General features: G+C 39.0%; 1 protein-coding gene across 4 annotated transcripts in view; it reads left to right on the top strand.

Moving 5' to 3' along the window:
- The window catches only part of MIPOL1 (mirror-image polydactyly 1), a 195,291-nt gene that overhangs the window by 131,516 nt on the left and 39,405 nt on the right, over positions 1-24,370 (top strand). For all 4 annotated transcript variants that reach the window (XM_030033201.2, XM_030033183.2, XM_030033194.2 and 1 more), the window contains one exon: positions 12,933-13,027. In XM_030033201.2, coding sequence (XP_029889061.1) covers positions 12,933-13,027 — 95 coding nt within the window. The remainder of the gene's footprint in view (positions 1-12,932; positions 13,028-24,370) is intronic.

Here is a 24,370-nt window from a genome sequence, read left to right as displayed (position 1 = left end):
ATTGTGTGAATGACTGAGTCAATAAAAATTTCTAAGAAATAGCATTTAAAGTGGTATTTTGAAGCGGTAAACTGATGATGAAAAAATTGTGATTCTTTGCTAAAAGTTAGTCAAGATCACTTGATTAAACTTGTCTCACTAACATTTCAGTTGGCAAATATTTCTGTACACTGAGTTCTTAATTGCCTGCTGGGTATGTTGAAAGGTATATAAGAAATTCTACCCAAGTGCTTGCCATTGACAGAATACAGATTGCATAATTAAAAATATTCTGGCAAGACAAGTTTAGTTCAACAGGTGTTCAAGTGCAGAAATGTATAATAGGTGCAGTGAAAAAGTATAAGATATGCTTTGAACAAATAAAACCAAAGCATTGGCTAAAATTCTAGCTGTGAGATAGTAATGTAGGGAAGTGTTTACTGTCTGGGTTTATCAGGACATGATTTTTGTACACAACAATCTTTGGTGATTGAAATGGTTTCTTTTGTCTTGCACAAATAAGAGGGAAAAAACACACCTTCTGCATTAGATTATACTGTGGAAAATTGCTGGAGCATTTGATAGTTGACAAAAATGTTTATCTTTTCAGTGGGTTATTTTGTTTCATTTTGCAAGTTATTATTTTAAAGAAAAATGCCTGTGGGTAATGTATCACTCTTCTCATTCCCTTCCCTTCCTCTTCCTTCCTCTGAAGATTACAAGAATTATCAGATATGCAGCAACTAGCTTTTTTTCCAGTTGAAATGTAGTTGAGTCTGAGTGAGTTGCAACAGAAATTTGGACAAGTTCTGCAACTATGCACCAAAACTTAGGTAGGAAGTGGAAAGAATGCTTTTGCCCAAGGCAAAGATCTAATAGAATCTAATCAAATAGATAGGCAGTAGGGGGAAATGTGATTACCTCTTATAAAATCTAGTAAATAGATTTTTAGCAGAAAGGACCAGAGAACTTTAGTATCAGAATATGCTTTTGAATCCTGAGTGAAGGTAACTCACCTATATCAACAGATCTCATCCAACAGTATAGCGTCCATAACAGTCCATTGGGTGCCCATCCCCTACTGATTCAATAGGAAGGTGCTGTCTATTGAATCCTTTCCTGTACTTTTTCCATCAGACAGATGGTTCCTATAAAGACTTAAATGTATGTTCTCACGAACACCTCTATTCGCTTTTCTTACTTTCATTTTAAATCCTAAGTCTGAGTTCTACTTGGGTGGAAAGCATTGCAGTAGGATTGTGGAGAAAGCAAGATTCAGGGAGTTGTTCTGGTCAAAACCAGCACCAGCTATTCAGACTCAGTATAATTGATCCCTTTTACAAATCTAGAATTGCCCAGATTGAAAGTGAAACTGTTTTAAATTATCTGTTGAGGATCCTGTCATCACAGGAGACATGATGGTAGCTTGTTCACAGCGTCTCAGAAACTCACAGTCACCCAGTTGCACAAGTGGCTCAAGGTAGTGAAGCCTGCAGCCAGCCTCGGGAGCAGGCATGCAGCTTTGTCTTTTTTCCCCAAAGTGCTAGGCACAACATTAATCCAGCTGGAGAAAGAGCCCAAATTGTCTTGCTGCATTGTCTGATGAGAGCTTCAGATATCAAAGGAGAAGTACTAACAGGCTTGCCAGGTTCAAAGTTGGTTTGAGAATGTCTTGGTAGTTAAGGTGTGGCCATGTCAGTGTGAGGCATATACTCATGGATTCTTTCTTATTCCCAATTTTCCTGCTAACGGATACATTTATTCAATAATGATTTATTCTTTTCTAAAGTGTAACAGTTGCTGCTGAACTCAGCGCTTTGATTCTGAGTTTCTGTGTGTATGAAAATATCAGATAAATTTGAGTGTGTATACCTGCTACTAATTCATTTTCCGTAAGGTGAAGACCACAAGGTGAAGTAGTAAATATTAACTCAAGCTCTTCTCTGCCTTTTCTTCCAAATCCTGGAAGAGTTATGGACTGAAGCATTCCCACTGAAGTGATTGGGACAATTCATTTTTATAATCCTGTACAGACTCATGGCTTTTATGGAAGATTTGTAGTTTAATTCTGATAGTGCGATTAGACTCTGCTGCCTTCTGCAGAAGTACTGTTTGTCAAGAGGCAACAGTCATTCTGTCTCTTCGCATGAAAGGTTATAATTTGGAGTATATTATCACTTAGCATCAGTTATAAGCTTTGGAGCGTAAATTGTTCACTCCTTTTTTGCTCAAGTTACTGCCTTGCATGCTTTTTTCTGCTCCTTTTATGAAGCATGAGTTATTTCAACGTACATATTTTCTTAAGGAAAAGAGACTTGTGAAATGTTGCAGAGTGTCTCAGTTGGACTAAGTTGTCTCAGTTGGACTGGCGTCACGCTGAAATCAGGGATAAGGAACTGTAATAAGTGAATGTCTCATAACAGAGAAGCCAAAGAGTAACCAAGTCCAACCGGGAATGGAAGGTCATGGTCAATGACTGGTCAAAGGTCAAAGCCAAGGACTTTACAATAATGGGGATCTGCAATAGAGGTTGAGTAGTGAAGTAAGTTTAGAAAGATTTACCCCAGCAAGAATTACTCCTGCATCCTTGGAGTGGAGCTGTGGGTGACACCTGTTGAACAGTCAAGAATGCCTCACCAGCCTACTGGGAGTGGGAGAAGCAAATTGTCAGCCAAACTCATATATGTCAGGTTTATCAGTCTTGGTCAAGTTTATTAAGCCCTTATTAGTTGACAAGACCAATTACCTGTGCCTACTCTAGTAACTAAAATAGGATCAAGACACGGGCTTGCACAGTGACATGCAATCATCTATGCTTTTTGTTAGAAAGTTCCCTGGCACGGTTTTAACCTGCTCTCCCAGACAATGCCTTTGAATGATACTATGTACCAGGGCCTATTCCCCTTTGACAATCCGGTGTTAGCAGCCCTTCCTTTTAGGGGTGAACAGAAGAGAGCTTTTGACATGGTAACACAAGGCAGGTCATGCCAGTAGATATCAGGGCTGGAGCATAGTTTCTGGCCGGTTCTTTTTAGCAATAGAGAGGTGACTGCTGTGGTCAGTTTGGGGTCTGTTAGCAGATCCTGAAAATGTACCAGACAGAGAGCCCTGAAAGCACACAGAGTTTCTGGCTGCAGCACAGATAAAACATGTCTGGCTGTAACACAAACTTTCTTCTGTTCTTCTGCCAGTTCAGTTCCGCCCTGAACTGGATAGGACACTTTTGGGGCTGAGGGGAACGTTGTTTTTATTGAATAGGGTCTTTGTTTCCGCAAAGCTTCTGAGACAACATTACAACACTACCTTTTGGTTCCTGTGCTGACAACTTGCTGTTTGTGGCAGATACTGACTTGATATCGTAAGTGGCCAAAGTCATTTGCGTGGACAACGGGTTTATCGTGGGTGCTGACATTTGAAGCTTTCCCAGAGTAATCTGCCAGTAGGTCTCAGACACCACGTGGAAGGCTTCTTCGGCTCACTCCAGCCTACGTGGTTGTTTCCTTCTTGATTTCCCCTAAGGACGTTGCCAGTGAAGTTTGTTATAAAGTGTAATAGTCTTCGTGGTGCGTGTGAAGCAAGTCAGGTCTCTCACAGTTGAGGGAAACATGTCTGTTATTAAAGTAGATCAGAGAGGTTTTTTCTTCTTTGTTTTAAGCTTATATTTGATAACCTGGTCTGCCTTAGAAGGGAGGTGTCTGTTTTCTAGTCCAGTTACCTATGCAGCTGTGAAGGGGGACATAAGAAGGCTTCCTCAGATAAACAGTATACACCATGTCCAAAATAATGTGCTTTATTTTCCCTTCAGATAAGTTTCTCTGTATTGCTGATGTCTTTCCATTATTTATTTGAAACTGCATTTTTCCAGCTAATTTTTAGATCAGAAATGAAGTCTGTGATGTCACCAAGGCCAAACCTGAATTACAGAACATGGAGAAATGTGCCCTTTCCACATGCCCACAGCTGAAAGCAGTCTTTAATCTGAGAAGTAAAGGAATTAACTTTTATTATTTTCATATAGATTCTAAAGCCATAGCTACTATGCAAAAATAACTGTTGTGAGTGGCTTTTTACTTCTCTATTAAAACAAAGTCTTCATTTGTTTTCTTTTGGTTTTCTTTTCACAGTGTGCATCATGGTTTAATAGTGTCTAAAGTACCTACCTATCTATATATGGAGCCCTAACTACTTGCTGTTTTAAAGCACCTCCAGCTTGTGTTCTTAATAAAATCCCTCCTACTAAAAGGTCAGCATCTCTGCACATGACATTATTTACGTGCAAAGCCCAATGCAGTTATGAATGTGTATTTTAGAGCTGTCATCCTTGAAAGTTTTCAGGAATCTTTTTGTTGTCACTAAGGTTATATCTTACCTGAAATAACCTTTGCGGTATCGGTAGGTGGTTATCCGTATGCACATAGTAGGTATGTATGATGGTATCTCTGGGGTTTTTAGCTATGTACTCAAACAAATGGAAACCATAAATGAAATCTTGGCCCTGGGAAGTCAATTACAGTTTTGGGTCAACCTCTCAGGGGCAGAATTCCAAATTAATCTTCCTCACTCCGTGAATCATTCTTTACAATAAAATGATTCCATGTATTAGTCTCACACACTCATCACATGCCTTGGATTGTCCTTTGAATAGCTAATTTCTCCTACAATTTCAATATACCATATATTGCTTGGAAGAAGTGTAGGATATTACAAAATAATACTGCAGATGATGAAGAAACTTTGTATCAACATCGTATCTGAGGTTAGATGAGCAAATTTTTAATTCTCACTGAAAAATATCATGAGCATTTCATATAGACACTTTCTTGCATAATGTGATAACGGACTGAATCTGCCCGTAATATGTGCTCATTTGGGCACATCATTAGGTGAAAGAGTAAACTGCTTGTCAAAATCTGCTGGTACAGTGCACTTCCCAGTGTGATGTAACCATACAGTACAACAATGAGGCATTCACATCTTAGGCATAATGGTTCAACTGGTATTGCTTTAAGATAATTAGTAGATATTAAGTTTACTCTTATTGTAATAAAATGAACCAGATATGTACCTATTCTGGGTAAAAATGCTATTGGATCCTTTCATTTTCTTTGACAGAGCAGTAAAAGACTATTTGGTGATTTTTTTTTTTTTTTTTTCCCTGATTGCATAATCTGCATATTTGTTGTGGTCTGTTGCCATCATCCCAGTCACAACAGGACTTCTCAGAAATGAATGACCATACAAGCAATATTCATATAGTATGATCATGTATTCTTCCTGGGGAATTTGTTGTTGTGATGAAGACAAGAGTCTGGACCTCAGATAGCGACATCTTTTGCAAGTCTTCTGAAAAGCTCCCTAAAAATATTAAGTCAGGGATAGCATAAAGACTGAGTTGGGGAAGGTGGCATTAGGTAGACTTGCAGCACAACACTTCTTGAAAATGACAATTCCATTTTGGAATAAAAGCGAGATTATGGGATTACCATTTTTAATTCCAATAAGAAAAAACATTAAGACTTTCTTTGTAAAGTAACTGAAAAAGATGCACCTATACATGCTAAAAAGCCATTGTTGATGCATTTGCATCCTGTATGTGAAAACCCTGACTTCAGCTCCCTGATCCAAGTTGGGCACCCTCAAACATTTTGATGGCTGGGCTGTGGAGTTAGTCTCCGTTCCCATGATGCATCTTCTGTCTGGATCTGCTTTTCGCATACTTAGCATTTTAATAAAAAATTATTTGTCCCAGTCGCAGAGGGAGGACATAGACCAATGGAAGTCACCAGAAACATGGGTAATTCACATGACTTTAGAGCAGGGAAGTATTCTCGCTGTTGGGAGTCTGCCAACTCCAGAATGAGTTAACACAAGAGACTGGGACTTAACATTAGGTTTCTGCATCTAAAACTAATAACCTAATCACATGGCTGGGGAGGGGTTCTCTATTCTGTCAGAAATTCTGCCTGACATTCTTCAGAAATATTTCCATCTAAACCAATGCATTTTCACAGGGCATTATTGTTCCAGTGAAACAATGCTTTTTATTAAAAAAAAAAAAAAAGTTTCATTAACTGATCTTTATTCTGACCAACAATAGCATTAGATTGTAGAGTAAAATCTTATTATGGTTAATTGTTTGATCCTGATGCAAACTCATAAAGGTCATGTTTGCTGTTGAGATCCCATTCCTTTGTGCCCAGAGGGAATGTCAACCCGGGTGTGGTTGTGGTGGTGTGTTGGGGGAAGCTGTAGCTTAAAGGCTGTTAGAGTTCCCACCACCATCACTGTTACCCTGAAATTCACACACAGAAACAACCCTCAGGGTAGGTTCTTCAGTGTAGTTTTTCTAGCTGTACTGATCCTCCACAGCAGTGCAGATCCATCAGGGATCAGTAATACAGTTGCTTGATTTACTCTAAGTAAAGATAGGTTTAGTAAAAACTATTTCCATTAGAAAATGATGTGTTGAGAAATAACTTTCATGCACTTCTAATGATTTCAGTTAGTATTCCAAACTTTTCCAACTCAAGTTTATCTCCCAGAAGTGTTATTTGGTGAATATTTGAAACTACATTTCAAACTTCTAAAATTCCACTTGAAGTTTTAATTTTACATTTTAAATTTGGATTTATTATTGTTAATTATGTGTTTCATGATGTGTCAATAATTTATAACATTACTACAGTACAGTTCTATTTTCACTTTTCATTTTTAAAATCGTCAAGGGCAGCTGATACTTAAATAGAAGTTGAAACATTTTATCTAATTTTCTAGGTCAACGTGTCCCCTGTTTGTATTGTAATACTGTAAACAGTTTGACACGTTAGCACTGTGATTTAAAAAACAAGGAGATCACTTAGTGTATTACTAGAGTGCTAGGCGTTTTCAGTCCCTTCCTGTTAGCTGGAGTCTTTTTCTTGACCCTGAAAACCTCCGATCCCCTAATTAATAAGACAAGTGCTTATATTCTTTTCTAGATCAATGTGTCACCTGCTTCTGTTGTTGGTGGAACAGTTTGATATGTTGACACTTTGATATAGAAACTAAGATGAGCTGTTGTAATCTGCACTAAGTAGCAGCTGCTAATGTAAAAATAACAGAATGGTTAGAAGTTGGATGTCATAATGTGTCACAACATGACCTGCTCTATCGCGCAGTACGTACTCCTCTTATTGAGATGATGTGTAAAAAGTAAAAGCATTAAAAATAGTGTAAAATTAAAATAATTCTTCAATGGTTTGAAAACATTTTTCCAGATTTCTTTTTTCTTGTTTATTCATTCTAATTCAGAATGAAAGAAACCTTTGTTCTCCCTCCCAGTCTCCTGCTGCCCTGGGAAGACACCTGACCTCTTACTGTCCAGCTAGCCTGCTAATATCAGCAGAAACATACTTCTGTCCCACGAGAAATGGAGCAATTCTCAGTTGTGCGTTTGTGGCTAGATTCCATTTCAGTCGCCAGATAACATAGGACCAAAGGAGCAGAAAGACATCTTATTGCCATCTTTCCCCATTATACAGCTCTACGGAGTGTAAATGGTTGAGTCCATAAATTGCAGAAACGACCTTTGAGACTCTCCAGACTTCTCATCCAGCCTTCTTCTAATCCATAGGAATATCCTGGATCAGTAGAAAGCAAGCTGTTGGTAGCAGCTATTACCGAGTTAAGGAATACTTGCACGTTGATGGATATCTCAGTCAAGCTGGGGGAAAATGCTTTGGGTGGGAAGGGTGTCAGTTCTAATTGGGTTAATTATAATCTCAATAAGAATAAAGTAAGAATAAGTCTTCTACAAGAAGAATACTTATTAAGCAAGAAAGTTACGTCTTAGAAAACAGGAGATATAGAGACAAATGAAAATTGCCAGAGCTATTTAGCTATAAGCTACATCGGCCCTTGGAAAGGAAATTAGAACGAACAATAGTGGAACGACTGAAATGAAAACAAGGAAAGAGGAAATGAGCCACCGCTCTGAGCATGGCATGGAGATCAAGGATAATCCGGATTAGGTCCAAAAGTGTGTGATGTTATTTTTTTTCCTCTTAGCATTGGGCAATGATGATGTCAACCATGAGGACAGGGGTTAAGAAAAGTGAACGTATGGAAATGGAGTACATCATAGCTGTTCAATAGATTATTGTGCTCAGATTGGGATAATGGATGGTTTCTATCCCCAATTCTGAAAGAGCTGGTACCTGAAATTGCAGGAATGATAGTAAAGTTCTTTAATAAATCCTATGAGGCTGTGTACAGTGTAATATGACAAGGAATTAGCAGAGGCAGCATCTATATTCAGAAGGGCAAAAAACATAATTCTGATAATTGTAGACCAGTTAGTCTTTTTTGTGAGGCTTCAGAGTAGATTTGGAAGGAAAATGTTTTTAAAGCATGGATCCATCAACAATGGATTGAAGTACAACTTTCACCCAAGTAAGATCATGCAAGAATTATTCTTTGGTATGATAACTGGTTATTTAGACAATGAAACTTGTTAAATATAAGCTGACACATAAGCTTATATGTGGTGCCATATGGAAAATTATTAATTATGGTGGAGAATGTGTATATTATTATTTTACAAGCAGGCACAAGCTTAATGTGGGAAATGCTGCTTGCTGTTAACTGGGTTCACCTAGCATCTCTTGTTTGGAAGGATGGGCATGTTGAGCTCATGTCTGTCTGCAAAATGTCATGTACCCATGAAAGAGATGAGGGATTAGTCAAAGGCAATAAGGAACTAGTTAGCAGGAAGGCAACAGCAAACAGCTTTGAAAGGAGAAACGTTAAGGTCCAAGGATTTCACTAGTGGAATTTCTCTCCAATTTCTCACCAATTGGTGCTGAACCAGTTTTCTTTAATGCTGTCTTTGGGAACCTTTGGCATGAAGAGCAACAGCGTACCAATGAAATTGCTTGATGACGCAGAGCTGGGATATGTTATTAATACAAAGTGGAGATATTATTGATACAAAGCAAGTTCAAGCTGTCTTGCAGAAAGATTGGAATGGCCTCAAGTCCTGGAAAAATAAAAGCAGTGGGGTGGAATTCAGTGGTACCAAGTGTAAGGTAACATCGTTTCAGGATGAATAAGAATTTCCACTGTTAGCCGGGTAATACCAGTGGGCAGGAGAACAGACAGGTACCAGAGTGTGACTGTGAGCAAAATGGATGCAAGAGTGTATCAGGTAAGGTGTTTTCACTGGAGTTAGGACGTATTGCTAGCAAAGTACTGATGAGAGATGGGTTTGAATTGATCAGAATGGAGAGCCTGCTTACTGAGAGGTAACAGAAAAGGTTGTTTGTTTAGCCTATGTAAGGAAGGAGAAATATATCTTCTCCATAAATATACATAGGTGGAAATATATATGCTCTCTATAAATGCATGAAAAAAAAAAAATCAGTAAAAAGATAAAGCTATGAAGCTTTGTTACTCGAGTTCATTGAATGTTTTTTTCCTTCTGTTGGATGTTGAAAAGCATTATAAAAACCATCTCTCACCCACAGGGAACCTGACAGCATAGGATGCTGTGTGTTCTTTCAATTTAGATTAGAGTTGAGGGTGCTCATGTTTGCCCTAGAGGAATTAGGAAAAGATAAAAACTAGTTTTACACTGTTTTCCTTTGCTTAAGTCTTGTGTTTTTCCAGCCTTTGGGTTAACAAAGCACATAGCATTGTTCATTTAAATATTTTGAAACAAAAGCAACAGCAAAAGGATCAGTAATGATATTTTCTTAGTCAAGATTGGCTATTTTAATTTTGATAGGTAGCAATTAGCTTTTAGATTTAATTGGAAAATTTAAATTTTCAACAAGTAACTGTTTGCTAAAATGCAAAATGGGAAAAGTGTAGAAACGAGCATTCTCTTTTACAGGAAAGTGGGGGGGGGGGGGGCGGACAAAGAAGGGGGAGGGATCTATCCACGTTAAACCAAATATGAAAGTGCAGGAACTTGTGCGCAAAACAAAATTGTGAGAAACAGCATATCCCAGTGATCAGAATACCCTTTCACGGTTAAACAGGAACTTCACTGAGGGTGACCCCTATACCAAAGTGGTGACCAACCTTACCTCTAAATTGACCTTTTTAGGGAAAACCTCCACCAGAGGAACCTGAGTGCAATTCTTTTTCTTCTTGTTGCTCCTTCTTTTACCCTACCTTCCAAAAAAATATAATCAAAATTGATCTATTTCTGTGAAGAGTTCTGATTTCCACAGCTTGACATTTTCCAAAGGAATAATATTTTGTTAAAAAGTTCCCAAGCAGCTATTGTTATTAGTAGAGGTGAGCTCATGTAGGATTTTTGCCATGTGCACTATGGATGGATTTCAATAGACATTATAGGAGTCTTCCAAATGTTTTATAGTAGTGCAGGCACCATTATTTTAGTTAGCAATTTAATTTTATGTTGGGCACTGTTTTGCTTTCTTTCTTCTAGTCTAGGATGTCTAGGAAGACATCTCTCTTTTGGAAGGATATTTGAGTCATTTATTTGTGTTTACCACTCTTCAGGCCTGTGTATGATGGTTCGTTTTGTTGCACGGCTGCATGCTGTGCATAAAAACTCTTGTGCTAGAATTTTTGTTGGTCTCATGCAGCCCCCTAGTATCAACCCCACTACACGCTACTGAGGAGGTTAGCAAATGTCTACATTTCTTTCCTTCAGTTTTTGTAGCTGTTTTTTGTTAAATCCAAAGCACTTGATTCTGCTGTTATTTTTACTGGTGCAAACCCAGATGCAAACCAACTCAAATTAGTGCAGTTTTCTCTGCTGAAAAACTGTCATAAATAAGAGTCTTCAGGCTGTAGTGCCTTCTGACTTTTGTCCTGAAAAACAAGTGGAACACTAGGAGTATTTTTTTATGATAGTTCTCCAAAGAGACTAGCCGTTAATCTCTCCGTGAGTAGGTGTGTCAGCTGCAAACATTTCCTTCAGTCTACCATTTCAATCACACTTCACAGTACACTGAAAATTGGCAAGGATGTTAATTATTGGCCTCTAGAACAAACCACCTACTTTGATTCAAGCGTGTTTTCCAATTTTTAAGAATGTTGTTTCACCTACAGAACAGTATAATTACAGAAAATAGCTTGGTTTGGCTAACATCCTTGTGTTCTGTGAGTTCTGCTTGCAAGGCAGCAAGCAGCACTGGGCAAGAGGCTCACCTGCAGAGGATTTTAACCTCTTGCTGACAGGAGTTAGGGCTTGCCAGCATCCAGTACATTGTTTTCAGTATCAGAAGCTCTAAAACACTGTCACTCAGAGGTTAAACATTAACACTTTTTCCTTTCAAAGCTGAAGGAACCCTCCATATAGTAAGAAAGTTGGTTTTTATTTTCCGGGGAACTTCCTGTTAAAAGTTTATGAATGTCTGTTACAGGAGCAATTACAGCGGTGGGTCCTGTACCCAAGCAATGCAAAACCATGGATGCAACATGACACACTGAGCAGCACGGTGCAGAGACTGGTTGTGTGGCTGCATTTGTGCAATGCGGTGTTTAATAAAATTTGCCAGGAGTCAGCCATGTATCCAGGACATGATTAATCAACCAGGAGAATAAATTGCCCATAGATGACTGGGAGTTGACAGTAAACAGTAAAACACCTGCCTTGAAGACCTACAGTTTTAATAGACAAACAGGAAACAGAAGCAAGTGGGAGCTCTGTTTAAGGAGAGAGATTTTGAGGCATACAGGCAGTCGTTCATGATTATACAGTGAGTTTGGCAGAGCTAGAGGCTGAACTCTGTGCGTTTCCCTTCATGTGTTTGTAGCTCATGTAACAGGTCTTTAATTTACGAAGAAACTTTTCCACAGCGCTGTCCTGAAGAGTTGGCAGAATCCGCAGTCAGCGTTTCTCACACATGTGCCTCTTGGTTTGGGGCTCTACAATTTGTACAATTAATAACTTACTCCATGAATTAAAAACATTGGAAAGCAGCCCAATGCTCAGGCTCATGTGTCAAAGAATTGCTGTGCAAGCCCGGTCTTATTTGTTGTTACAACAATTATTCATCTGCTGATTTTAAGATAATTTATATGGTACCTGGGCCCTCAAGGGAGTCCTGCAGTGCTATTGAAACTGGACATTTTTAAATTAATGGTGATTAAGCTATAGAGCCATATTAAATATAGCTGAGTACTTATTTCTCCTACCTCCTCTTTAACTGTAAGGCCATGTCGGGGCTGGCTACCTTCCTGACCTACAAGCCACATGCTGCAATTTCCATAATGGCTGTGAGTCACAAGCCCTTCACAGGGTGGTGTGAATAAACAATGGGAGGGGGAACATCCGGGAAGGGTCACAGGTGGGAGATGACAGCGATTGCTCAGGGATTCCCTCACTCCGCTATAAACCAGATCCTGGGTGAGAACGCACCCAGACCCCGGAGCGAGCCGGCAGCGCGGGTCTCAGCAGTCCCTGCTGGCTCATCGCCTGCCGCTGCTCAGGGCGCGGGTTCTCCGGCAGCATTCCTGCCCGTCACATCAGCCAGTGGCTCCCACCGTAGGAGCTGCGCTTAGCAGCCGGAGGGCCATGTGCAGACCAAGAGTCGTGCATCGGTAGTTTACGGCTGAGTGCCTTGCTTCATTCTCTATGTGTCGGTCAACAGTTTTGCCCTGTAGGAACATTATATTGACGTGAAATATGTTTGCTGATAAACACTTGGCTGAACTGAAGAGGTCTTAACTTAGCCATTCAAAAAGTTTACCATATATGTGAGCGAGGCCATTCAAAACATCGTTCTGCTGGGAAAAAAAAATAGAAACCATTGCAATGCTACAACAGGAAAGGATTTTTCATGAGAATTAAATAGGCAGCGTTACAAAACAGTATAACTTTATATGTGTAATTATAATAAAGCGTGGCTGAAATGAACGCACAAAGGATTGTTATGTTTTCAAAGCAATATGGATATTCTGAATAAATTGTTTATCATATGTTTATCATTTCACAGGCAGAATTGATAGCCTTGCAACAAGAAAAAGAGGCTGCTCTTCAACAGTGCAAAAAATTAGAAGAAGAAATCCAGACATTGCGTGTTTATTACAGGTAAAATAATTAATACTAATATAAATCAGTGACTTGTAGGAGAAATTTTCTGTACTGTGTCTGACTGAGTGAGGAAATGGCCTTATCAAATAGGTATTTGTTGGAAATGTGAATACATCGATGAATCAAGGCCTGTGTTTCTGCTTTACTGCTCACCAACCATCTCTTTGAAATTGAAGCCCTTTTCTTATAGCCTAAATTTTCTATTGGTTTCTTCTAAGGGAAGGGGAAGGTTGCTGGCAGTTGATTCTCATAAAAATGAAAAAGCTGTGTTATAGTGATGCGCTCACTTAAAAACACGAGGACAAAAGAACCAGTTGACATAAGTGCTTGCTTCTTCCCTGGTTGTTTGCACATACCTAACTTAATCAACATAGATTTTAAAATAATAAAATCCGTAATTCTAAACTGTTTTGTTTTTCAGCCTCAATATAATATGTATGTTTTAATTCCTTACGTTCTGTAGCAGTATGTAGAATGAGGGAAATAGCCATTTTCTCATTAATTTAGGTGAGCTGCACTGAACATTTGCATGGATCAGTGGGTTTTAGTCCCTAAGGAAAAGCTCTGTGTGGTCCAGTGAAGGAGTTAGGTTGTTTTATGGAGTGATGTGGGGTTATAGCTCTCATTTCATCCTGACCTCCTGTGTGAGAGGGGATACAGAGCTGCCAGCAGGTTAAAGGCAGGAGAATTGGCATCAACACAGCAGAAAATTGTGAATATGAAGGCTGAATGTCTGTGTTGAGGGATGTGGGCTGCAGAGGTAAATAATAAATGTAGTGTGAATATTACGTTCATTGGGAATAAAGAGGACTAGTTAGTTATGACTAAAAAGCATTTGCAGTAGCAAAACTGTGTATGTTTTCAGTGTTTCAGCATTTACAAGTGAAAAATACTCGGGTTTCTAGAGGTTTTTTGAGTTTCCCCCTCTCATTAAGTTTATTAAAACCTTGGAGGGAAGTTTCAAAAACAACTTTTGTTCCTAAATCTCATAGGCATTTATTTAAAGCCTGTTAATAGTGAATAGAAACCCCAAGCAATTTGTGATTATTGCTTTTAATGAACTTGGTCAGCATTTAGTGTGTGAACAAATTATGGTATGATTTACCAAGCTAGAAAGAATTTATTGTAGTACCCTTATTACTCACATAAATGGGTTTTGTAGAATAATTTAAAAACTGAAATGCAATTTTTGTATTGATATTTCAGAAATTAAGAGTTTGCTTGTGTTTGTCTCTGCACGTTGCAGGAGATTTTTCATTGACTTTTGAGTTATATTTTTGACATAGTGTATCAAGTTTGCACTAATATATAGCATTCAACCATCTGAAAAACGTTAACAATAATGACTTGCAGGAATCACCATTAGAACGTACCATGTTGTTAACTTACAGCCTTTAATTTGAACAGGCAGAATTTCCCTGTATGCTTGATGATGGCATTTGCAGGGTTTAGCCATAAGGTGTGGAAATGATCGTCTGAGTATCCCCTGGGGCAAGAACTATTGTATCACTACTAAGTTATGCAAGTTACGTACTAATTTAGAACATTAGAAGTGGAAGATTTATCTCCTCCCTCACTGTCCTTGGAGGATGTTTTTTTTCTAATGCATTCTGAAGGGGACCCTCAGAATCACATGACTGTGTGTCACAGAGATTGAATGATGTTAGAAGGGAGCTCTGGAGGTCATCTTGTCCAACCCCCCTGCTCCAGCAGGGCCACCGAGAGCAGTTGCCCAGGACCACGTCCAGAAGGGTTTTGAATATCTCCATGAAGACTCCACAGCCTCTCTGTGTAGAGACACTGAGCACACAGAGACATGGCTAGAAAAGCCGAAGGCCACCTGCAATTGAACCTGGTGAGGGGTGTAAAAGGCAACGAGAAGGACTCCTATAAGTGCATAAGTAGCAATGTTTGAGGTCTCAGGCCTATCTTTTGCCTTGGTTATAAATTAATCCATGATGACGATTCTTATGAACAACTTAACATTTTGGTTGCAGTTTCCCTTATGTTACGTGAACATCTGCAGCCTCTGTCATCCAACAGAGTGGCAGTACTTTGAACACATGCCAAATGAGAGAGATGAAGAAAAGAATGTATGTCACGTGTGCATAAAGCTGTGGGGACTGTATTAGGCCAAGGGTGGGATGGCTACAATAATCATGAGTGACAAAGCAGAGAGTACTTTTCTCAGGCCATCCCAAATGAGTGAAAATTTACTCTCTGTTTTGTATGTGGAAGCTAGTTAAGGAATGCTTATTTAGATGTCTGCTGGGTCTTTTTAGTTCATTTTACTGTTTGACATGCTGTGATAATCTAGAGTAAGCACTGAGAGTATTTTTCAGACACCCTGTTTTGGACTGAGGTGGAAGTTTGGTGCTTTGATCCAAGTGAGTTAGCTAGATGATTTGCTGTTCAAGACTACATTTCCATGGAGTTTTTCTCTTTTGGACTTCAGAGCTCCCCAGTGAGCAAAATATAGGCTTCTGCACATGCTCCACTCCTCATCTGAAATGTGGAGCTGCAATGAGACACATTATTATGCAGGGCGCACATTTCCTTCACCTACTTTTCTCTCATCCCTTTGCCAGCTTCTTGCACCTTCTTTTGTCTCTGTCTGCCAGCATTGACAGTGGCTTGGGAATTTTGGCTCCATTTGGTACCTTCTCTTTCTGCTCTTAGGTCTTCCTTGGCCTTAGAAAAAGCATTTTGTCATACTTTTTTTCTTTGTTTCTTGTTTTAACTGAGACTTCTGCATCGCCCTTTAACTTAGGAGAAACAAGTTTAAGAAAAAAACAAATACTAGAGGCTAACGTTAAAGCGTACAAAGGATACCTAAAGGCATGCCTTAATGCGCAACCACATCTTAGGGGTTTGCTCATAAAAGTAATGACTATGTGCATATATTAACAATTTTTGAATGCATACATGTGTAAACAGTAACGTTAAAATGTATTTTTATACTGATCTGTCTTTCACAAACATTAGTATAATCCAGAAAAAGCCAAATATCATTTTATTGTACAAGATCAGGGAAGAGATATTTAGGTCCCGAATATCTGTATGTGTGAACGTGCAACTGTATGCATACACAGGCATTTTCAAAGCAAGGAAACAAGTGGAGACCTTCAGGAAAAAAAACAATCCCCTTTTTTTCTCCAGGAGAAAGGTTCCTGGTATCTAGAATACTGCAGCCAGTTTGGGGTCCTCAGTAAAAGTAAGACATCTATAAATTGGAGCAAGTTTGACAGAGGGCCACCAGTTACACTGTAAATAGAGACTGAGGGTACTGCTCTTGTTCAGCCTGGAGGAAAAAAAATTTTCTTTCTTTGGTGGCTTCAGGGAGACCTAACAGCAGCCTGACAATGTCTATGAGGAGGTTATCAAGAAGGACAGGCTCTTCACAGTGCTGCATGACAAGAGGGTGAGAGACAATAGACTCAAATTGAAACAAGAGTGTTTCGGACTGGTTATAAGGGAAAACTTTTTCACCATGAGGGCTGTCCATTATTGGAACAGGTTGCCCAGAGCAGTTTTGCCATCTCCATCCTTGGAGATTTCCAGTGCCTGACTTTATCAAGTCATGAGTAACCTGGTCTGATCTCATAGTTGATATCACTTTGAGAGGGAGGTTGGTTGGACTAGAGACATCCAGTGGTCACTTCCAACCTGAATTATTCTACAATTCTGTGATCTGGTAGCTGCTGCTGTTTGAAGCCATTCAATTTTCTTCTCCAGCTGTGAAAGAGGTCTGTGTTGTAAACCATACTTCTTTGCAGATGAAGTGGAAAGTGAATCCTAGCTGAAACCGGAGTTTCATGGAAGGCCTGAAAGACCCAAACCAAAATTAAAATGAGCTTTTGGGGAATAAATGATGGAACATTGATTTCCACCTGAATTTTTACTTTCTGAAAAGAAAGCACATCCCAGAACAATACCAGCCTTCTTTAAAAGCAAAGAGAAGTGAAAAGGAGGAAAAAGAAAAGGAGGAAGAATCTAGTTCAGATACAGAAGGGAGAGGAAATTGGCTCCGAATAAAGTTGGGCAGGTTCTCTGCTTCTGTTTGTTCCTGTGTTGTTTCTCTGTCATGTCTCAAAAGGAAAATTATGTTTTCTGGATAGTAACCTAAAATTACGTATCAGAAATGAAAATTTGCGTAGCAGTTAGGAGCAGTATAGAGTTTCTAGCTTACTAATTGTTTCAACACAGTACTCTTTAAGCTAGGGATTAATGCAAATCATAGATCTTCAGTGACCAAAGAAGGCTATATCCAAATAATCAGTTTTGAAGTATGTGGGAGTGTTAATCCCACTACCTCTTTCTCACATAGCTCTGTTGTTTGAACATCATCACAAGTTTTTTATTTGCATATTTTTCAGTTATGTGGTCTGTCCATTTTTATAATCAGTTTCCTTCTATTTTAATAATGCTTCCAAAGTGTACTCCTCCTACATGTTAAAATGCTGACATGGACATATGCTATTGCATACTGCTTATTTTTCACATATTACCTAAGACAGCACAGCTGTGTATGAGAAATATTTCTCTATATAGGGAAGTACATATATATTTTCCCAATTATTTTTATTTTAAAGTCTACAGTATTTCACTGAAAAGCTCTGGCACCAGGAGTTTTCACAGTCAAATAATGTGAACAAATTTTAACTAGTACAGCAAAAGGTACACCACTGACATGTCAACCCTATTGCAAAGAAAGATAAGACAGCAAAATAAAAATACAATACTGTCCTCACTTAAAAGTATGTTTTTGATAGGTTTCATATTGGGGTCAGGTGCAGTGAAGGACAATTCAATAAAATTATTGGTTACTCTTCAGCTGTGTAAGATATATACATCTGCATTAGTTCACACACCTTTGAATGAAGCTGCTGAGGATAAGAATTGGTATGTCCAGGCTCTAAGATAAAATTTAGGCATGCTTTTAGTAAGTTCCGGTAGTTATTTCAATGACAATTTAAGAGGCTCCTCTGTGATTTAATCAAGTGCTCTAAAAGCCATATATTTGCCAAGTCTGATGTTCACAAGGGAAGAGGGACAGTGAAAACTTTTTGCAAAAAATCTTTGTGCAAAGGTTCTTCCAATTTGCTGTTGAAATGTGTGAGGTGCAGAAATAGCTGCAGGCTGGAAGTCATAATGGGAAGAAACTTACATTTATCTCAGCAAATTTCCTAATGAACAGGCATTTGAAAAAACTTACAATGTTAAAATAAAATTTAATTTAGAATTATTTTTTACTCTTCTGAAGTTGAGATGAAGATCTGACAGAAAGATAATAGCATGGAGAGACAGAGTTTTAATGCCAGATGAATGTCACAGTCCCAGGAGTTGCACATTGCATGGAAGGATGGGAGAAAAAGATGGCTTATTTTACAGTTAATGTGGTGGTTTTCAATAATGAAATAGAAGAGTAACTTCAGTGAGACCGCTTGTACTAGTAAGTACTATGACCTGAAATACATATTTTTAGAATCCAACTTTCAATTAATATGGATAGCTTCTCTGTCAGCTTTTGCTCCCTGTTTTCTTTGCTCCTCAACTGTTTTCTTGCTTCCTAACCAGTTGTATCACTTTTATAAGTTACAAACTGTTGAAGAAGTTTAACAAAATTTCAATCTAAAAGTTTCAATGCTCCTGATACTTCAATTAAATTGGAATTCATGTTTAAGTGACACAAGCAAACAGTCTAAAAAATTGTTTTTGTGGAGCTCCATATATTTTTCCCATGAAGTCTCTTGTAAAATGACGTGGAGGTTCATCTTTTTAAAGACCTAAATTGATAGACATGAAAGAGAAGAGAATCAAGAAGGTTTTTTATGATTTCCTCAAATCACAGGGACAATCTCAATTTTCATTTTAATTACAGAACTAAATCACCCTGTAACAGGAGAAATAGATAAAGAAAGATGCTTTGCAAGGCATTATTTGCAGTCCTGGAAAAAAAAGGCTGTTTTCTATTCAAGCTGTGAATACAGTGATGTGTGTTTCATTTACTTCCATTCTATAGTTTCATGACTGATGTTATGGAATGTAATACTCAGATGGTACCATTTCAACCATGCTCCATGGACTCTGTGCGTGGATATATAATAGTGTAATTCTTGCTGTTAGACTGTTCCTCTCATTCCAGTTTTAAGAGCTATTAAAAACTATAAATTATTTTTACCTAATGTGTCAATATTCATCCTCTTCTTGTATTCTATGTGGTTCACAGCCACTGCAGTAGCAAATCAGAATACAACTGCCTAAATATTCAGTCTTCTGTTCTCTGACTGACCCCTGCTCAAACATTTCAGCCTGTTTGTTCTGCCATCTCTCAGTCTTTTTCAGAGATTTGTCCAGTCCAGACTTTTCTCAGGGGGACATGATGTGTAGCAGAAGATTGGGCTGCTCTAACATCCAGCTTCCCAGTCCAAATGAACTGGAAGCCCTTTACAGTGGGATTAGTGAGGCTGCAACCACTAGTGCAGAGTGGTGATCTTGGTCCTTCCTCTAAAGCAATAGCAGGATACCTTGAGCACCTTCCCCTGCAGTTTACATCAGAGAACTGGTCTTCGCATGACTGGGTTTTTATCTCGCTTTTTCAGTTATGGCCATTGACTGATTTTCCTGCTCTTTTCATCCTGTCTGCTCGCTGCTATTCTGGTAGTTGCTGTTGTTGTTTCAGTATTAGTTGCTTTAGACATAGCATGGTATAATTACAGTCATTAAGAATGGCCGGATAATGATATCACTGTAAACCTACTGTTCTTTTTGCAGAATGATTTGGGGGAGATCAGGGAGAAGATGGCAGTTGTGTTTTAAGTATTCTCTGTCCTTGCAGCAGTGACTTCTATTTTATCCAAGAGTTTCAGACACCTGACATCAAACATAAATCTTGAGCTAATTAAATTTCCCGCTTCCAAGCAGAGGAGCGATTCTCTTTTATATCAGAGATGAGGCGCTTGCATCTATTATACAGTGGGAGACAGTGTGATATGTCTTCTTGTAAAGGACCCTAACCTACTCCAGTTCAATACAGCCTAACATATGGAAAACAATGGCTCTGTAAGGGGACACTAAGGTTTTTGTTTGTCTTTCATTATTATAAAAAAACTCTCAGGTACTATCCAAACTATATTTCTGACTTTATTCTCTACATATAAAGTCCTGCTGATATCTGTGGGAGATTTAGACCTGCAAAGAATGGAGATTTAGCCCTTGTTTGTGGTTTGGGGTTTTTTTTTAATGTGCATGCTTTCTTCCTGTTTGTTTATTGAACTGAGTGCTGAAATTAGTCAAAAATGGGGGGCAAGGGGCTTTATTGTCTTTTAAATCAGATTAGGTAAAACCACACCTTCTCTGAACAACCGGTGGAGGTTTCAGTGAATTTTAGTCAATTTGTGGGGGCAAGGGGAGCCAACACACTGGTAATTTGGACCTGGGATTTAGAATCTGCGGGTTCAAGCTTATCCTCTGTTATCATGCCACTTTGCAGTGTGGTGCTGCAACCCCGAAAGAATTGGCATTTTAGGTTGGTGGGTCCTTCTCACTCTGTAGTCCCATAAGCATCTTCCCACTGGTAAGCCCCTCTGTCTTCTTTCGCCTTGTCTCCTTATTGCTTGTTAGTGTTACAGAAGATAAACGTCCAGGGTTTGGGGGCTGTTTCATGAACTGGATCAGCCAGCTGAAGGGGGAAAAACAGATCAGTAAGCTGCTCTGCTTTGGCAAAGCAGCTGCATGAAGTTTTACTGGCAGTACTGAGACGGCTGTATTTCACAGTGTCTTGGTGAAGGTGAGTGGTAGAGGCAGAGCCCTACCTTGTTATCCTTGTTATCCTTATGTATTTCACACTTTATTGGATTCATTATCCTCTCCCCCCTGCCCTGTTCCCAGACTTCTCGTTCTCTATCCTGGAATTGATTATTGTCTCTCCTGCATTTGCTCTACTTTGTAGCAATAATAAAGTCAGAGAGACTGACTTTATAAATAAGTGGATAGGGAACTTTCTTGGGAGCGTGCATCTGTACTCCAGTTAATATTTGACCATTTCCACAGAAGAAGGATGGTAGACAGAGACTCCAGTATATGCCATAGGCTTGGTGTTTATGGTGCCTGTTTGACAGGCAATGAAAAGGCAAAGCAGTATCTGAACCTGGGGGGGGGGGGGGGGGGGTGATTTTTTTGCCTCCCAATGGAATATCTTAGCCATCAGAGAGAGTGCTCTCCGAGCTTCCTCTGTCTCTCATTCATTTAGAGACACACACAAAAAATACTTTTGAATGTTACTCTTTTTGCCCTGACATGATTTTGAAAATTTTCCCGTCTCACTGAGAAAAAAAATTGTAGCATGGAAAAACAATTTCCTACTCAGCTTTAATGATTTATAAAAACTTTGAGGGAGAGGAAGCACTGAACTGTCACAGATGCCAGCCACCTGGTGGAATAACAAGCCACCCCACACCATCCCTGCAACCAGCACGGAGGTGAATGTAGTACACTCAAATTGCCTTGTGCTGCTGTTGACTCAGGCATGGATTGGTCTGACCTACATTTTATGAAATCTTTGTGCCTAATGTTTCCAGGGGCTGGCACTTGGCCTTCAGAGCTGCCTTGCCAATAAGAAACACTAAGCAGCAGGTCTGAGGAGGAACATGGGCAGCATGAATACGGACCGAAGTGCCTAACACGCTCTGTGATGCAGTTTTAATTTGTACTGTGTACCGTGCTAATTCTGCTACTGCTTCTGTTATTGGGTGTGTTATACTGGCAAACTTTCTCAAGTTTTTAAGATCAGTTGAGGACCGACCAGTCACTTGTTCTGCCAAGCACATTAAAGCTAGAAGCACTCCGCAACTCCTTATACTGTATTTAATCAGACTTGAGCAGAGTTCTTCTGTACTTATGTGCTGTCGTGGGGTAACGTGAACTAAAACAACGTTTACCTTGTCGTTTTTGCTATGGTGGACCTTTTCAGATGAGTTTCTGCTCTTCTTAAAGAGGAGGGATTTGCTTGACGGAAAGGAATTCCTTGCCATCGGATGCTGATATGGTCTCACGACTCTGTATACATGGCCCTGCTAGCTCTCTGTTAGCAGCTCTGCTTCGCCTGGCTGATTCCTTCCCCTTCTCTTTTACCTTGGCTCTCTGTGGTTTTCTGTTACGACTTCCTTGGTTTCTCAGTGAGCTGAAAAGTCTAGGAAGTCTAATTTTGTTCTGTGCTTTTTGGAATAAGTACATAGCTAGAGGTTTCTAGGAACTGTTTTTCAAATTTGTTAAAGCCTAATAAAATGGAGTTATTGGAAGGAAAGTTTAAAGTCTCTGGAAGAACTACCTGCGAACAACTGACTGACTGCTACTGATAGGTTGGAGTAGATTAGTAATACAAAATATTCTACTCCTGTAGAAATACTTGTAAAAATTAGGACATTGAGAACAGTAGAGTTTATATCTATTCTGTATAATGTAAGGATACTCAAAAGAAACATTGGAAAATCTATAAAGAGCATATGCAGGATTATGAAATCTGTTATCTGGTAGAAAGGGTATGTGACCAGAGGCTACATATTCTGATTCTGCCATTGAAATGCTGGATGAATATAGATGAATCTAAACTCTGCTTTGGCTGCTTTATTTGTATAAACTGAATAAGAAGTTTGACTGTTTTCCATAACACCTTTTGAGATCTATGACTATGAAAACACAGGTACTCCTAATTTAAAACAAGGGATGAAAACAGATACAGGATAAGAAGCAGCCCTCTCTAGAGCAAGTTAAAGAAATACAGGAAAACTATGCGTGTAATCAGGGCTGTTTGAAAGACAAATTTTCCCATGAGAAGTTTGAAAGAAAATCTAAAACTGCAAAAAAAGAATTTGGCTCGCCCTATAAATATTGTATGAAAGGGAATTTCTTTTGTTATGAATATGATATTTAGAAATAAAGTAATAACATTGTCGGAGGACTTTAAATGCCATTTCTTTTTTGTTGATTTTTCACAGGACATGTTTTTTATGTTAAAATGTCAATTCAATAATAAAAAATGGTCATTTTGATGTGTTTCAGTTCAGTTCTCTTCAGCTGAAGAACTGAAACAAAATAGCATTTCAAGTTGAAATGTCAAGGTGAAAGGAAAATTTTCACTTAGAAATTTGCCCCAGGAAGCCAACATATTTTTTGTGTTGGAATTTACATCTCCCAATAAAAAAATATTTGTTTGGTGAGAAGACTTTCCACATGAGCAATTTTCAGCCAGTGCTAGACATAACATCGCTTTTCTTGCTTTGAGCTTAACCCTGCTTTCAGTGGAGTCAATGGAAAACTTCTGTTAGGAAGGATCTAGGAATTCAAGTGGCAGAAGTCCTCAGCCTGTCGAAGAACACAAGCCAGAAGACTACCCACCTGTTGTGTTTACAAAGAGAGAAGCTGAGTAAGGTATTTTCTTTATTCAGTTGCTTTTTTAAGTTAGAGCTTTTATTAAATTGCTACATGCATGTCATGCTGATGCCTTTTACTGGAAAATTTTCCAGTTTTACATTCCACGAGCTGCTTTTCTAACTAGTGATAGAGGTCTTGTGTTTTGGAAGCTGAAGGTTTTTAACATTGTGTCCAGCATTGCATAATGTGTTACTCATCTGGTACAGGTAATTCTTCCAGCGTAGGTGTGAAGGCTGTCATTTTTAGAGAGGGTAGGGACCAACTTGGAAGCTTCAGCCACAGTTTTCCAGTGAAGAAGTGGGCCTGCTGGGATTTGCACAATTCTGAGCCTCTCAAATATTTGAGTAAAATGTAACATATTAGTAATAGTTTGCTTTTATAAGCTGCAGCTTGTATGGTCATGACAGGAAGGAGAACGAGCACAGAGCAACTTGGGTTTTTTTCCTAACACCACCAAGAAAGCATCTAAGCAGCGGTACGGAGCTGCTCTCTCACTAGCAGAGAAGCTTTTCTGGCTGTGAGTTTGGAAGGAAAAGCCACAGAAGGAGAGGGAGGGAGTTACGCTGAGTGAATCATCAGTGGTATATTTTTGACAGCAAAGTGAGTTTAAAGAAGCTGTTCCCCAAGCTGTATCAAGTGATACAGATTAGAGCATGGCCACCCACAAATGTTTTCAGGAGCAACACAGAAGTGCTGTGTTTGTTTCTTTCTTTCACTTTCTTCACACTGCTAGCTAGTATGAAGGCTAGTATGAAGGCTGCTGAATTGAAAAAGACAACATTGCAGTGTGTGATAGTAAAATTTTCTTCTGGTGACTGGTGACTTGTGTCCTGAGTGAACAAGAGCCAAGAATCAGATCTCAGGAGGAGGAGAAACCTGCAAATCTTGTAACCTCAGGGTTGAACCTAC

This window comes from Aquila chrysaetos, chromosome 2 (assembly GCF_900496995.4).
Source record: "Aquila chrysaetos chrysaetos chromosome 2, bAquChr1.4, whole genome shotgun sequence".
In the NCBI taxonomy this organism is placed as follows: domain Eukaryota; kingdom Metazoa; phylum Chordata; class Aves; order Accipitriformes; family Accipitridae; genus Aquila; species Aquila chrysaetos.
The sequence above is the reverse complement of the archived record's forward strand: the minus strand, read 5'-3'. Positions and strand labels throughout refer to the sequence as shown.